This window comes from Somniosus microcephalus, chromosome 19 (genome assembly GCF_052327205.1).
Source record: "Somniosus microcephalus isolate GS21.2 chromosome 19, FLI_Smic_1.0, whole genome shotgun sequence".
NCBI classification, from domain to species: Eukaryota; Metazoa; Chordata; class Chondrichthyes; order Squaliformes; family Somniosidae; genus Somniosus; species Somniosus microcephalus.
Genome location: NC_141005.1, coordinates 47,310,952 through 47,328,457, shown reverse-complemented (window position 1 = coordinate 47,328,457; position 17,506 = coordinate 47,310,952). Strand labels below are relative to the sequence as shown.

General features: G+C 42.5%; 1 protein-coding gene across 2 annotated transcripts in view; it reads left to right on the top strand.

Annotated features, from left to right (window-relative positions):
* rbm19 (RNA binding motif protein 19) overlaps nt 1-17,506 on the top strand; it is a 292,795-nt gene that overhangs the window by 208,642 nt on the left and 66,647 nt on the right. For both annotated transcript variants that reach the window (XR_015072332.1, XM_085961763.1), the window contains one exon: nt 11,171-11,263. Coding sequence is in view for 1 of the 2 variants with exons in the window: in XM_085961763.1 (XP_085817889.1) it covers nt 11,171-11,241 (71 nt within the window). In the remaining variant the exon portion in view is untranslated. The remainder of the gene's footprint in view (nt 1-11,170; nt 11,264-17,506) is intronic.

The following is a 17,506-nucleotide window of genomic DNA, read 5'->3' as shown; positions in this document are numbered from 1 at the left end:
GTGGCTTATGCTAGGAGCCAAGCAGCCTCTGTATCTTCCCTTTTGATATTTCAACATTCCCTAAATTTAGAATCATAAAATAGTTACAGCACAGAAGGAGACCGTTCGGCCCATCGAGCCCGTGACGGCTTTCTGCAAGAGCACTTCAACTAGTCCCACTCCCCGCCTTTTCCCTGTAACCCTGCAAATTTTTTTGCTTCCGGTACTTATCCAATTCCCTTTAGAAAGCCATGATTGAATCTGCCTCCGCCACCCTTTCAGGCAGTGCGTTCCAGATCCTAACCACTCGCTGCGTGAAAATGTTTTTCCTCATGTCGCCTTTGGTTCTTCTGCCAATCACCTCAAATCTGTGTCCCCTGGTTCTCGACCCTTCTGCCAATAGCAGCAGCTTCTCCCCATCTACTCTGTCTGGACCTCTCATGATTTTGAACACCTCTATCAAATCTCCTCTCAACCTTCTCTGCTCTAAGGACGACAACCCCAGCTTCTCCAGTCTATCCACGTAACTAAAGTTCCTCATCCTGGAATTATTCTTGTAAATCTTTTCTGCACCCTCTCTAAGGCCTTCGCATCCTTCCTGAAGTGCTGTGCCTAAAATTGGATACAATACTCCAGTTGAGGCCAAACCAGTGTTTTATAAATGTGGTTCATAACTTCCTTGCTTTTGTACTCTATGCCTCTATTTATGAAGCCCAGGATCCCATATGCTTTTTTAACCGCCTTTTCAACCTGCCCTGACACCTTCAATGATTTGTGCACATATACCCCCAGATCTCTCTGTTCATGCACCCCCTTTAGAATTGTACCCTTTAGTTTATATTGCTTCTCCTTGTTCTTCCTACCAAAATGTATCACTTCGCACTTTTCTGCGTTAAATTTCGCCACATGTTCGCCCATTCCAGCAGCCTGTCTGTCCTCTTGAAGTCTATCACTATCCTCTTCACTGTTCACTATACGTCCAAGTTTTGTGTCATCTGCAAATTTTGAAATTGTACCCTGTACATCCAAGTCATTAATATATATCAAGAAAAGCAGTGGTCCTAGTACCGATCCCTGGGGATCACCACTGTATACCTTCCTCCAGTCCAAAAAACAACCATTCACCACTACTCTCTGTTTCCTGCTACTTAGCCAATTTCATATCCGTGCTGCCACTGTCCCTTTTATTCCATGGGCTTCAACTTTGCTGGCAAGCCTGTTATGTGGCACTTTATCAAACGTCTTTTGGAGGTCCATGTACACCACATCAACCGCATTACCCTCATCCACCCTCTGTTACCTCATCAAAAAACTCAAATCAAGTTAGTTAAACACGATTTGCCTTTGACAAATCCGTGCTGGCTTTCCTTAATTAATCCACACTTGTCCAAGTGACTGTTAATTTTGTCCCGGATTATCGATTCTAAAAGTTTTTCCACTATCGAGGTTAAACTGACAGGTCTGTAGTTGCTGGGTTTATGGCCAATACCTCCGCAATTTCCACCCTTGCGTCCCTCAGCATCCTAGGATGCATCCCATCCGGTCCTGGTGATTTATCTATTTTAAGTACAGCCAGCCTTTCTAGTACCTCTTTATCAATTTTTATCCCATCCAGTATCTCAACTACCTCCTCTTTCACTATGACTTTGGCAGCATCTTCTTCCTTGGTAAAGACAGATGCAAAGTACTCATTTAGTACCTCATCCATGCCCTCTGCCTCCATGCGTGTGTTTCCTTTTTGGTCCCTAATCAGCCCCACCCCTCCTTACTATTCGTTTATTATTTATATGCCTACAGAAGACTTTTGGATTCACTTATATTAGCTGCCAGTCTATTCTCATACTCTCTCTCTGCACTTCTTATTTCCATTTTCACTTCCCCTCTGAACTTTCTGTATTCAGCCTGGCACCTCATTTGTATTCTCAGCCTGACAGCTGTCATACGACCCCTTTTTCTGTTTCATCTTGCTCTCTATCTCTTTCGTCATCCAGGGAGCTCTGGCTTTGGTTGCCCTACCTTTTCCCCTCATTGGAATGTACCTCGACTGTACCTGAGTCATCTCCTCTTTAACAGCAGCCTGTTGTTCGATTACAGTTTTGCTTGCCAATCTTTGATTCCAATTTACCTGGGCCACTTGACCCATCTCATTCCCCAGAACCAGATCCAGCAATGCCGCTTTTCTCGTTGGGCCGGAAACATACTGATCAAGAAAGTTTTCCTGAACACACTTCAGAAATTCTTCCCTTTACACTATTACTATCCCAGTCTATATTAGGACAGTTGAAGTCCCCTATTATCACTGCTCTATAGCTCTTGCACCTCTCTGTTATTTCCCTGCAGATTTGCTCCTCTACATCCTTCCCACTAGTTGGCAGCCTATAGAATACACCTAGTAGTGTAATGGCACCTCTATTATTTCTTAACTCCAACCAAATAGATTCTGTTCTTGACCCCTCCAGGACATTCCCCAGCACTGTAACATTCTCCTTAATACTGCCACCCCACCTCCTTTCTTTCCTTCCCTATCTTTCCTGAACACCTTATATCCAGGAATATTTAGTACCCAATCCTGCCCTTTTTTGAGCCAGGTCTCCGTTATCGCCACAACGCCATATTCCCATGTGGCTATTTGCGCCTGCAACTCACCAACCTCATTTACCACGCTTCATGCATTTACACACATGCACTGTAAACCTATCTTAGACCTTCTTGTATTATCTCTTAGTCTGACCCCACCTAATACCGTACTATTTCTTACTCTAGAGCTATCTGTCTCTTCTAATCCTTTGTATACCTGGTGCCCATCCCCCAGCCAAATCAGTTTAAACCCTCCCCAACAGCACTAGCAAATCCTCCCGCGAGGATATTGGTCCCGGCTCTGTTGAGGTGCAACCCGTCCGGCCTGTACAGGTCCTACCTCCCCCAGAACCGGTCCCAGTGTCTCAAAAATCTAAAGCCCTCCCTCCTGCAACATCTCTCCAGCCATGCATTCATCTGCTCTATCCTCCTGTTTCTATACTCACTAGCTCGTGGCACCGGGAGTAATCCAGAGATTACTACTTTTGAGGTCCTGCCTTTTAATCTCTTTCCTAGCTCCCTAAAATCTGCTTGCAGGACCTCATCCCTCTTTCGATGTGGACCACGACCTCTGGCTGTTCACTCTCCCCCCTCAGAATGTCCTGCAGCCACTCATTGATATCCTTGACCCTGGCACCAGGGAGGCAACATATCATCCTGGAATCACGGCTGCGGCCGCAGAAACGCCTGTCTGTTCCCCAACTATTGAATCTCCTATCACTATTGCTTTCCCGATCTTCTTCCTCCTCCCCCCTTGTACAGCTGAGCCACCCGTGGTGCCGTGTACTTGGCTCTGGCTGTACTTCCCCCAGAGGGACCAGCGCCCTCACCCGTATTCCGGTTAGAGAGTGAGATGCACTCGTGGGACTCCCGCACTACCTGCCTGGTCCTCCTTTGCTTGGCGGTCACCCATTCCCTCTCTATCTGCATACTCTTGCGCTGCGGGGTGACCACCTCCTGAAACGTGCTATCCATGTAGCTCACAGCCTCACGGATGCACCACAGTGACGCCAGCTGCTGAAGCTCCGAATCCCGGAGCTCAAGCTCCTCCGGCTGACGACACTTCCTGCACATGTGATTGTCCAGGACACGGGAAACGTCCTGGAGTTCCCACATGGCACAAGATATGCATTCCACGGGACTGAAGTGCCCTGCCGTGCTCCTATTTAACAACAACGACGTGTATTTATACAGCGCCTTTAACGTATTAAAACATCCCAAGGCACTTCACAGGAGTATTATAAGACAGAAAATTTGACACCGAGCCACATAAGGAGAAATTAGGGCAGGTGACCAAAAGCTAGGTCAGAGAGGGTTTTAAGGAGCGTCTTAAAGGAGGAAAGAGGGGTAGTAGAGAAGCGGAGAGGTTTAGGCAGGGAATTCCAGAGCTTCGGGCCTAGGCAGCAGAAGGCACAGCCACCAATGGCTGAACGATTATAATCAGGGATACTCAAGAGGGCAGAATTAGAGGAGCACAGATATTGTGGGGGCGGTTGCCAGGGCAGGGTTGTGCAGCTGGAGGAGATTACAGAGATAGGGAGGGGTGAGGCCATGGAGGGATTTGAAAACAAGGATGAGAATTTTGAAGTTGAGGCGTTGCTTAACCGGGAGCCAATGTAAGTCAGCGAGCACCGATGGGTGAACGGGACTTGGTGCAAGTTAGGACTCGGGCAGCCGGGTTTTGGATGACCTCACGTTTACGTAGGGTAGAACGTAGGAGGCCAACCAGGAGTGTGTTGGAATAGTCAAGTCTAGAGGTAACAAAGGCACGGGTGAGGGTTTCAGCAGTTGATGAGCTGAGGCGAGGGCGGAGACGGGCGATGTTATGCCACGGATATGTGGTCGGAAGCTCATTTCAGGGTTGTGCAATTAAATAATGACACCAAGGTTGCGAACAGTTGCGGTTCAATTTCGGACAGATGTTAGGGAGAGGGATGGAGTCAGTGGCTAGGGAACGGAGTTTGTGGCGGGGACTGAAAACATTGGCTTCGATCTTCCCAATATTTAGAGCTGGATGTCGGACAATCAGTGTGACAATTTAGAGACCATGGGGTGGTCGAGAGAAGTGGTGGTGAGGTAGAGCTGGGTGTCGTCAGTGTACATATGGAAACTGACACTGTTTTTGGATGATGTCGCCAAGGGGCAGCATGTAGATGAGAAATAGGAGGGGGGGCCAAGGATAGACTATTAACTAACTTAAGAGAAATAAATGCAAGACTTTTATTTTTTTAAAAACAATCACCAGCTACTCACCAAAATTTATTTTTCTTTTCAGCTCCTTCCCTTGTGCTGACATCACTTACCTCACTCCCTAATGATCTTGCCCTCTGGGCTCTGACGTCCTACCCTTATCTCCGTCCGCTCCTCTCGCTCTCTCCTCCTTCCCCTCTGCTCTGCATTCCCACACTTTAGCACTCTGTTTAGAAGCACTCTGTTTAGGATCACTCTGTGCACCCACTTGGAGCACCTGGTTGAGAGAGTATGTTGAAGAAGACGAAGATATCTAGAATTTAAATTGAAAGGCCAGAGCATTCCAGCCCAGTTGCTGCAGCGAGTGGCATTTTGTAGATTGGTGGAAGATGCTTGCTGTATTGACCATAACAGGATATAGTATCAAGGTTTAACTTTGGCTAAAAATCAGACTGTTGAGAAAAACAATTAGTTCATAGTTGCTTTTGGTAATTATTGCAACCCTACTATGATTGAAACAGGTTTTTTGTCACTGTGCAGCCTGCTGCCATGCATAAAACCAAATACCATAAAGCTTCTGTTTACCTGCGAATATCCCATGCTACTTCTCACGGTAAATCATGGGATATCCTGTTTTTAAGGACACAAACACTATACCGTGTAGAATGCAAATATATTAATCTGTGTGTGAATATCTGCATGTATGTACAGGTATATGGTGAGTCAGAGAATACACTGTTAATGCTGTATCTATTATCAGGGCACTAATTTACACTGAATAAATCAAATTGCATTTTTAAGAGTATTGTGGGGTTGTTGGTATTTTTAGGCTTAAATTCCGTGGTTGTGCATATTTATGTGAAAACTAGCTATTAGTGGCCTTCATTGCTATTAAATGTTTGTTTAACTGTGCAGTTAATTTTATTTCTTAACCTGAGAGCTAGGAAGGTTCATAGTGCTGGGCTGGTGGCCATGGGATTTGGTAGCATTGGGAGTTGGAGGTAGAAGTCTTGCAGTGTGGAAGTTTTGGCGACCAGGAGGGGACTTGCAAAATGTGATATTGGGAGGTCCAGTCACATTAAGGACACTAGGATGGGATGAGGATACCAGGAATGATGTTCTTCATTCCTCAGAAGCGTGGAAAACAATTTCCCTAGCATTGACTTTGGGAACCCTGAATTATTTACAATTGAAACTGTTGAATATTTATTTTAAATAAATCGATTTCCCATGACGTCAAGTTTAATAGGCAATTTGCATGATGAGTGTGGACATATGAATTTATTATGAAAAGTTGACAGGAAGTCTGGGCAGATGTAAGATTTTTCATATATTGCTAGTTGATCTCCAATGGCAATGCACAGAGTGGAGAGAAACCAATTGCAATTTTTAGGTCAAGTGGGTTTAGAGGTCATAATTGGAGGAGGGCCGCAATTTTCTCTACCTCGGCGGGTCCGTGGCAGGCGACGTTGCTGGCGAGTCCTGGCCCTGCTCCTGTCTCCATCCTGACCTCCGACATGACTTTCCCCTGATTGGGCTGGTTTATCCCGCCCAGCAAGTTTCCCAGCCAATTAAAGGAAGTGGGTCTGATTATTTCATTTGATGACGCGTCATCAGCCGGTGTCCTTAAAGGGACCATGCGCAAATTTACTTTGACATTTGTGCTGTTGGTGTTCTACAGCATTGAGGTGCTGCAAACGCTAACAAGCACTGCTTATGGAGGGAGTCACAGCACGCAGGGAGGTTCTCTTCCCTTCCATTTGGCGGCAGAGACCCCCCCAGGACACCAACACAGCCTGGTTGCACATTGCACAGGAGGGCACAAGCAGGGATGTAGTCAGGAGGACCAGGCTGCAGTGGCGCAAACCCTTCAATGATCTCAGTAGATCACAAAAATTTACTGCAAAGCCACACTCAAACTCATCCTTTTGTGCCACTCATCACATCTCCATCACTCTGCCCTCCCTACCCTACTCCTGCACATCCTTGCACCAACTTACCTTGCACCTCCACCCATCTCTCTCTCTCTCTCTCTACATTATCACTTCCCCCTCTCACTGCAACCCCTCATAATCACCCTTATCCTAGTCCAATCATACCAACTAGCAACACACAAGGGTAGGCACTTGTATGTTTCAGCCAATGTTCATGTGAAGTTTCTGTTAATGTGCTGTCAAACATTGAAATCTTTATTTTTAACACTGCGTTCTTGGACAGATTTGTGTGCACCTTTGGAAGTGGCTTAGTGAGTTGCAGTGAATGGTGAGACATAACGGTACCCCCCGCAATGGTGATGCGTGTGAATGGAATGGCTTGGGCATTGTAGGGATGCTTTATGGTGTTGGCATGTGGCAGCCAGGTTGCGCAGCGTCAAGTGAAGTAAATCTGGCCATGGTGAGGCTATCCTTGGCGTCCCGGGCAGCAATGTGGTCGGGTGCTGATGCCCTGTCCTGTGCAGCATCAGTTGATTGCAGAGAAGGTTGTTGTTGGTGTGCCTGGTGATGCTGGTGTTGGGGCTGATGGAATAGATGGCAGGTGAAGTAGAGCTGACAGAAGTGATCTGTCAATGGTAGGAGAGGTAATGAGGTCAGACTGCATGGAGACTTGCGTAAAGACTTGCAGCATTCTGAATCTGTAGTGTAAATGCAGTTTAGAGAAGCTAGTGGTTAAGGTAACATTTCTCAATCAGCTTGGAGCTTTGACTTGACATTTGAAGCAGTCAACTCATCAGCTGATTCAGTGGCCACTGACCTCCCGCCTCAGCTTCACAGACGAGGTCCAGGCATTGCGGGAAATCAGTGGGCGACCTGTCAAATTCGAAAAGCTGGGGAAAAAGCATTGTTAAGTGGCTGTAAACAAGCCACTAATGATTTGAATTGGGTCCCCGCCGCTGCCTGTCTGATCTGCTCAGCGCTGGCAGACCCGACATCGGGAAATGCAGGTGTGCTCATTTTGACAGCCGGTTCCCGACCCGCTGTCAATCATTTTAAATTTCACAGCTGACCTGCCACCCATTCTGTCCACTGAGCGCCGGCAAAATCGCAGCCATTGAGAAGGAGGGAGGGTTTAGGGACGGCCAGGGGAAAGGAGAGGGAGGTGGGAGAGGAATGGAGAGCATGGAGGAAGGAGGGGGCAGGGGAGTTAAGGTGGAGACAATATCACAGAATCACAGAAACCCCACAGTGCAGATAGAGGCCATTTCGGCCCATCGAGCCTGCACCGACACATATCCCACCCGATCCCTGTAACCCCTACACCAACACATATGCCACCCTATCCCTGTAACCCCACGTATTTAATCCCCCTAACACTAAGGGTCAATTTATCATAGCCAATCAACCTAACCCGCACATCTTTGGACTGTGGGAGGAAACCGGAGCACCCGGAGAAAACCCACGCAAACACGGGGAGAATGTGCAAACTCCACAGGACAGTCGCCCGAGGCCGGATTCGAACCCGGGCCTCTGGCGCTGTGAGGCAACAGTGCTAACCACTATGCCACCGTGCTAACCACTATGCCAATAGCTGCGGTCCAACACCTGGATTACTTAGTGAGGGGATTTCCTGCTCAGTGAGGAGAGTGGGGGGTCACAATCCCTGGTTGTCTGCTTAGTTGGGTAGGGGTGTTCATTTTCCACAATTTCCTATTCTGGGTACAGTTGCCACCCCTCCAGGATTGTTAGAGTCTCCAGCAATGGGCGTGGTGGGTGACCAATGGCGGGAGGGTGGGGGCAGTTAGAGGCAGGAGGTTATGTGCTGATACTTCCAGGAATAGGTCCAACCAGAGTTGGCAACTCTAGTTCGGGGGGGGGGGGGCGGGGGAGGGGAGGGGAAGGGAAGGGAAGAGTTGATTAAGAGTCCCTGACTGTCTGCTGTTTGGGGCAAAGTCACAACTGTCTGCACAGTGAGCTTTGGGTCCCAGTATTCAACTGGCCTGCTTCCCTACCCAGTGAGAGGGATTCACAGGCCCTGAAACCCTACTTGAAGAGGGGGGTGGGGTCGCATCCCTGCTCAGGAAGTCATCATGATTTTATATTTAAGGCTGGCCTGTTAATTGAAACTTTGTAATACTGCAGAAACCCCATAGAGTTTGATTTATGCTGTTTAAAGAAATGGTGTCCAGTTTCTAATGTAGATATCACCTGTCAAAAATCTAGTTTTCTTTCCAAGTTCTTAATTAAATGCTCAGTCTTTGCAAAAATGCATGTAATTTCTTTGAATTCTGGACTGTAGCTTTTTATGGGTCTGTAAATACAGATGACAACTGATTGCCGTGGCAACCCTATGATCCTTGACTGTCAATTTACTTGAAATAAATTTGACATTTTGACATACCTAGTATGTGTAAAGGCATAAAATTCACCAACTTAAAACTGATAACTTGTGAAGTGACAGTACCCATTTTAATATGCATTGTCAACTTTGCTATCTTATTTTACTACTTATGTTTTGAGTAGCTTGAAGCGACAAATTAAAAAGATAGTGTGATAACACTGTAAATTATATGATAGAATATGTTATTGGACCACAATGAGCACACAAGGTTAGGCAACACTTTTGTTATAGTTTCAACATTAATTTGTTAAAAATGTCATGTAATTCATGTTCTATTTCAAAAACATGTATTTTTAATTATGTCTAGTTTTAACGATGAATTAATGATGTCTAGAGTATCAAAACATTGCCAAAACACTGCTGTAGTCCGCTGGCACTAAATATCACCACCTTCATTACTATTTTTAAAATAGTTTCCTAGATCTTCACTCTCAACCCTTGAGTGACATCCTGAATTTAAACATTTAGTTGTTTTCAAAGTCAGTTGTGATGTTCTTGCAACTTTTAAGTCCATGAAAACATTTGCATTTGTTCCTTCAAAAACGTCAAAACTCCTCATTAGAATTTCACCAAAGATTACATGTGACTCTATCTTCAGCCTTTGGGTCTTTTTAAAAATGGGAACACACTATTAATCCATATGATTATGATTAAGCAGTTCCCTATCTTCAAACACGAATTGTCACCTTAGTCATTTAAGAATGATCCTCCGGTTTTAAACAAGGCTTAATATCTGGCTACCTTTTGTCAGGAGTCTTAGTTCTTTTAGAAAATAGGTATACTATAAAACTGTGTGCCTATATAAACAAACCTTTTAGCTCAGTAAAAAAAATAATAAATCTTGATTTGAATTTTATCTTAAACGCCATACAATTCAGCCTGTCTTCTGACATGAGGTTCTTTTATCAAAATAGCATGCTGGGAATTACTTTTCTGTCCTGTTCATGCACATAATCACTGTTCAAGAGTAGCAATGCTGGGTAGTTTAAAATGCTGGAACTGGGAAGTTTGGGTTAAAAGCCAGTAAAACTGCTGAAGCCTTTTGCAGTGTTCTTTACAGCTTTCAGTGTGTCAATGGAATGAGAAAGAAAGTGTGAGCCATAAATGGAAAAGTAAAATTATAAATGATTTGTCAATGGTTGCGTCTCCGCTATCCGTGCAGCTTGGTGTTATGGACAGACTTTGTCTCTCATTTAATAAAAACCTGATGATCAAAATGTGCATCTTGTAAAAAAAAAACTATTACAGGTAGTATGGTTTGTGCAATAGATTTTCAACGTGCAGTAGCATTTGCACATCTGATTTTTTTTCTTATCGGGCTTGGCATGTCCTTTAATTTCTACAAGCTTTTCCATCTATTTGCATTTTGGTGGGGTGGTGGTGAATATTGTTAACTTACCTACTTCATTTAGCCATCCAGTTAATGCTAAATAAAGAAAAATAATTGAGTGTAATAATAGGTAGTTACTAATTGGAAATGAGCCAGCTGGTAAACTAGATGGCATTTCTAAATTATCTGAATTTTAAAAATAAAGATCTTGGTCCAGATGACACAGCCAGATGATTACATATAATTTTTTACAATAAAAGCTCTGGGTAATTTTGTATTTTAAGAACCGAAACATCGTAACCAGTTACTACCTTTTTCTTAAGAATTTCATAGAAATGACCCTCATACTGAAGCTGGTCTTAAACTTTAAAAAAGGCAAACCTAGTCATATGTATTTCAGTTTCATTCCCTCCCTTCACCTTAAAATCTAAATGTATCACTGTGCCCTAGCATTAATGGCCATTGGTTTAATCAGTTGCTCATCTGCAGGAGCATGCCAGTCTATTGTTGGTGTTAATGATGTAAATGATAGACAGTTCATGCTTTGCTGCTTACTGTTCTATTTCTAGGCATCCTACTATTACTGCTCCCCAAATCCAATTTCCCTGCCTATTGTATGGATGGCCTATTTATTACTGCTGAGCAAATGAGACTCGAGAAGTGGGGGAAATCAAATCTAATTATTGCATATTGATTGTCTTCAAATTCATATCTTCTATTAAATTCTCTTTATTCTTTCTCTATGTTCACCCACAATAGATTCTCCAAAAAAGAAGAAACAGGCAGAGATCCTGGATGAAATTATGGATGATATGGAAGAAAAAGACTAGATCACTGTTTATCCATTTGAAAGTGAGTACATTTTCTTCTGCATTTGTACTCCCTATTGCTGTACTGCAAGCAAAATTCGCAATTTTATTTCAAAGACAGCTCTGCATGTGTGCAAAGAGCGTATCACATGGAGCTGAAGGAAAAAGTTAACCCTTTGAGGATAAAATTGCTTTTTACTATATTGTATGCATCAGATTACATTGGCAACACAAAATTGGTTATTTTAGGGAAGGAGGTGCAGAATTTGGCCAATCTATGGTAATTAATTTAGAACTACTGAGGAAAGAACTAAAACTGTCCTCTTAGAGTTTTAAGAGTTTACTTGTCATTGAAGTTGGTTTAAAAAAAAAGTTGTGCGATATCTTAGTCAACTGGCATTTTGTTACTGGATCATAATTTGCTGTAGCAGGGCATCTAACGGCATCTGCAAATAGTTAGACTTGCCCTTGCATGTTTAGGTTTTTTTAAATTTTGGCGTTGCAAGTTGCTGAAAGTGCGAGCTGATGACTTCGCAGCGAGGGAAATGGCATCTGGGACCTGATTGAACAGGGCAAGCAACTGTGTGTATCTCCTTAACCAATCAGATTGAAGGATTGTGAAATTAACAGCACAAGGACTGAGAAAGAAGTGTAAATTAGAGTGCATGAATTCAGTGTCAAATCAGGTACAGAGAAAGAAATAGAAAGGGAAAGATTGGATTAAGAGAGAGAGAAAAAAGACACAAAGGAAAAGTAAAAAGAAAAATGTTTTAGTTTTAAATTTGATGCTTTAAAAATCTCCAACAACAATTAAAACCTGAAGGAATGAGACTCCACAGTTGTAATAGTTAATTTTCAGTGTCAGTGAGGTTGTTTGGCAGTGATTAACAATTATCACATTGTTAAAAGGGTACTTAGACTGGAATGGACAAGATTTAACTTAACTTTCTGTGGCGAGTTTAGTTTGTATCTACCGCGCAAATACATCAACTTTGCACCTTTCAATGGTGAGCCAGACGGCAAGATGCTGTTTTCGTGAAGCTAACGGTGGAGCAACAAAACTTGGACAGCAACTTTTGTTTTTTTGAGTTTAACTGCGCATCTGCTCCTCACCTGAAGTTGCTGTACCATTTGCGCATAAATAACGGCTAGCATCATTAACCTCATCGTTATTTTGACAGGAAAATCTGGGCTGTTGAGGTAAAACTTCAAATATCTTCTGCAATTTAGTTTTAGAAACGAAAATGAGGAAAATTCAGTGTCAACCCTGTTAAGAGGGTCTATGTATGGCTAAAGGAAATTGAAAGAATTTGATGCTAATGAGAATAACTAGATTCCAAGAGAGTATACAGTAAAATTCTAGTAATGTAATTGGTCCAGGCAGATATATTGCATAAAGCCAGCGTTGTATGTGAGTGTTGTTTACAACACTACCCACTATGGACTGAACAAAATAATCTGACTTTATAAACAAAATTGCCTTTATTTTCTCACCCAGGTGTGAATTTGATTACTTTTGAAAAGTTGTTTTCTTAGAGGATTAAGCACTTTTTGCCTTTCTAGAAAATAAATTTGCTGAAAATAATACTAAATGCATATTGAAATTAAGCACGACAGTATGATCAAAACTCAGGTGTGAATCTCTGTTTAAAACTTATTTTTTATATATTTCTTGCCACTCTGGTTTGTTTTTTCCGAAGACAAACTCTGGAGTCCATTTCAAATCTATAGATGCAGGTAATTTAAAGGTGACCTGGCACCATTACGGTTGGGACATTTGTTTCCTGCACCTCCAATTTTAGTCTTCATGTATTTTTAAGCACTTGAATGTGCCTGCCAGTATACATTATGTAATGATTTTTCATCAATTCTCAGCTGGATTTACCTCTGGAAAAACACGTGCTTGATCTTACTTTTTTTTCCAGCGATTTGCAGAGGAGGTGATAGTATCTTAATGGTTTGTACATTGAATTCAGATTAAACAGTTGTTTAACTAGCTAAAATAGGGTTCTGTTTAGAAAAATAATTTAAATGAAAATAGAATTCTTTCCTGTAATCAGGATTTATTGAAGATTTCCATTTCCATTTACATAATGTATGCCCTCGATCCACCCAAAGTTATTATAAATGCATCGATCAGTTTACCTTGCACATTCGTGTTCTTTTTCTCTCTCTCGCTCTTTAAATATATATATGTGTTTTTTTATTTTATATATATAATATATATATAGTGTGTATATGTGTATATATGTATGTATGCCTATAGACACACCTATTCATTTCACTCACCACATTGGCCATTTCCTCCTTGCAGTATTTCAGCATATCGTGTTTCCTCTCATGCTATTATCCACATAATTGTCTTCCACCATCACAGTTTGCCAGTATCCAGTCCCTAACACATTGCTTTGAGAAATTGTTTAACTTACCTACATTATGTACACACCTTTCAGAGAGTTCATGATTGAACTGCAAGTTGGCAGCATGCAACTATATCTTTCAGGCTAGATTTATTTATATTAAAGAACATCTGAACAACAAAAATTAAACATAAAATCATTGAGCACGCAGATCAAAATGCAGCGAATGGAGCTCATAAGGAAAGGCAGTGTTGCACACACAGATAGGGAAATAAAACCTAAAATATATTTGACAGACAGAAAACAGTCACTTGCATATGTTTAATGGGGAAAATAAGTTTACGGAAAGCAATTTTTCTTCAAAGTACTCCCTCACATTGATCTGGAAAAAATATTCTACAAAATATTAATAATTCTTTTAAAAAATCAACAATCTTTCACTGTCTTTACGTCAACACTGCTTCAGAAATGTCATTGGCGAGGATCTCATGTATCCTGGAATGGCTAAATCCATTTTAATGGGGGCTGCAACATTGGACAGGCCTAAAAGCCAACACAGGAAAGCATTATAGTAATTAGGACTGCTTATTCAATATAATTTGAACAAAATTACTCACTCTTCCTCTTTAAGGCCGTTCATCAAGTGTAGGCAAACCAGAATAAAAACAAATGCAATAGGTTGAGAAATGTATAACCGATATTAAATTAGAAAGAAAGAGCAAAATGGGAAAATAAAAGGTATGTTTAAAAAAGGAATTGAAAATAATTGCAATTTTTATTTATATATGTATGTGTATAATACAAGTAAGCTTTTTTGCTTCATATGAGTATGGCTCTTCGATTTATACAGTTAGCTGACTCTCTTCCCTCACCCACTCTCACTGCCACCAAGTTTGTGGCCATTTTCACAATAACAAAAGTTTCCTGGGAAAATCTTGCTTTTCTCCAAGAAGCTAATTTTACCTCCAGGGAGTTTCCATTACTTCAAAATGATTTTCAGTTTTGTTATTTTCTTTAAAAACCTCAGGATTACTAGCTATACTTTTCCAAATTCCTCTCCAGTCACAAATGATAACAGCACAAAACAAATGTGCTGAAGTGATGTAGAGGTAAATGAGCAGAACAGTGTTGTGAAATATATTAAAGTCTAATCTAAGGCAGAAGTACAAAACAGTTGTAGTGCAATTCTCTGCAAAAAAAGAAAGTACTTTTGGAGTAAAAATAATTGCTGCACACTTTTTATTTGCAAAGAAACTTTTCAAAAGCAAAACCGTATAACAGAGGCTTCAGAGCTTGTCACAGTGGCAGCCGAGTGGCTATGGTGCTGGCCTGCCAATCCAAAGGTCTTGAGAACAAATCCCACCATGGCAAAAAAAAGCAATAGATTTACTAATGTCCTTCAGGGAAGGGAGCTTGCCCCCCGCCCCCCAAAAAACACTGATTTTATCTCCACACTATGTGGCTGATTCTTAATATCCTCTAAAATGGCCCAGCAAGACACTTGGTTGTAAACAATCGCTAACAACAACAGCTTGTATTTATATAGCGTCTTTAACATAGTAAAATATCCCAAGGTGCTGCACAGGAGTATTTTAAGACAAAAAAATTTGACACCGATCCTAAGGGACTGAAGGAGATTACAGAGCTAGGAAGGGGCGAGGCCATGGAGGGATTTGAAAACAAGGATGAGAATTTTGAAAGCGAAGCGCTGCTTAACCGGGAGCCAATGTAGGTCAGCGAGCACAGGGGTGATGGGCGAACGGGACTTGGTGCGAGTTAGGACATGGGCAGCTGAGTTTTGGATCACCTCAAGTTTACGTAAGGTGGAATGTGGGAGGCCAGCCAGGAGTGCATTGGAATAGTCAAGTCTAGAGGTAACAAAGGCATGGATGAGGGTTTTAGCAGCAGATGAGCTGAGGCAGGGGTGGAGACGGGCGATGTTATGGAGGTGGAAGTGGGCGGTCTTTGTTATGCTGCAGATATGTGGTCGGAAGCTCATTTCAGGGTCAAATATGACATCAAGGTTGCGAACAGTGTGATTCAGCCTGACAGATGTTAGGGAGAGGGATGGAGCCAGTGGCTAGGGAACGGAGCTTGTGGCAGGGACCGAAAACAATGGCATCGGTCTTCCCAATATTTAATTGGAGAAAATTTTTGCTTTTCCAGAACTGTATGTCGGACAAGCAGTCTGACAATTTAGACTCCGTGGAGCGGTTGAGAGAAGAGGTCGTGAGGTAGAACTGGGTGTTGTCAGCGTACATGTGGAAATTGATGCTGTGTTTTCGGATGATGTCACCAAGGGGGCAACATGTAGATGAGAAGTAGGAGGAACCAAGTTCAATAAGAAGAAAATCAGACAAATATAGTAACAGCAGTAAGCCATTCAGCCCCTCGAGCCTGTTCTGCCATTTAGTTAAATCATGGCTGATCTGTATCTTAACTCAATTTACCTGCCCTGGTTTCATAATCCTTAATAAGCTTGCCTAACAAAAATCTATTAATCTCGGTTTTGACATTTTCAATTGCCGTAGCTTCAACAGCTTTTTGGGGGAGAGTGTTCCAGATTTCCACTACATTTTGTGTGAAGAAGTGCTTCTTGGCAGCAACCCTGAACAGCCTAGCTCAAATATTTTTCTCTCTCTACCCTATCAAATCCTTTAATCATCTCAATTATATCACCTCTTGATCTTCTATACTCAAGGAATGCAAGCCCTGCCCTAACCCCAAGACCAAGAGGCCAGTCATCACAACCACTTGAAATTGAAGAACATAAGAATTAGGAGCAGGAGTAGGCAATACAGCCCTTCGAGCCTGCTCCGCCATTCAAAAAGATCATGGCTGATCTTCGACCACAGCTCCACTTTCCCACCCAATTTCCATATCCCTTGATTCCCCTAGAGTCCAAAAATCTGTCTATCTCAACCTTGAATGTACTCAATGACTCAGCATCCACCGCCCTTTGGAGTAGAGAATTCCAAAGATTCACAACCCTCTGAGTGAAGAAATTCCTCCTCATCTCAGCCTTTAATGGCTGACTCCTTATCCTGCGACTACACCCCATAGTTCTAGACTCTCCAGCCAGGGGAAACAAACTCTCTGCATCTACCCTGTCAATCCCCCTCAGAATCTTATGTTTCAATGAGATCACCTCATTCTTCTAAACTCCAGAGAGTATAGGCCCAATTTGCTCAATCTCTCCTCATACGACAACCCTCTCATCCCAGGGATCAGTGAACCTTTGTTGCACTGCCTCTAAGGCATGCGTGTCCTTTCTCAGATAAGGAGACCAGTACGCCAGGTGTGGTCTCACCAAAGCCCTGAACAATTGTAATAAGACTTCCTTGCTCTTGTGCTCCAACCCCCTTGCAATAAAGGCCAACATGCTATTTGCCTTCCTAATTGCTTGCTGTACCTGCATGCTAATTTTCTGTGTTTCCTTTAAGAGGACACCTAAATCTCTCTGAACACCAACATTTAATAGCTTCTCTCCATTGAAAAAATGTTGTTTTTCTATTCTTCCTACCAAAATGAATAACCTCACATTTTCTCACATTATACTCCATCTGCCACCTTATTGCCCACTCACTTAACCAGTCTATATCCCTTTGCAGGCTCTGTGTCCTCCACACAGCTTGCTTTCCCACCTAGCTTTGTATCGTCAGCAAACTTGGATACAATGCACTCTGTCCTTTCCTCTAAGTCATTAATATAGATTGTAAATAGCTGAGGCCCAAGCACACTGATCCTTGTGGCACTCCACTAGTTATAGCCTGCCAACCGGAAAATGATCCGTTTATCCCTATTCTCTTTTCTGTCCGTTAACTAATCCTCTATCCATGTTAATATATTACCCCCAACCCCATCAACCTTTATCTTGCGTAGCAGCACAGTGGCAGAGGAAGAAGGGAAATGGGGCAGAGAGGCAT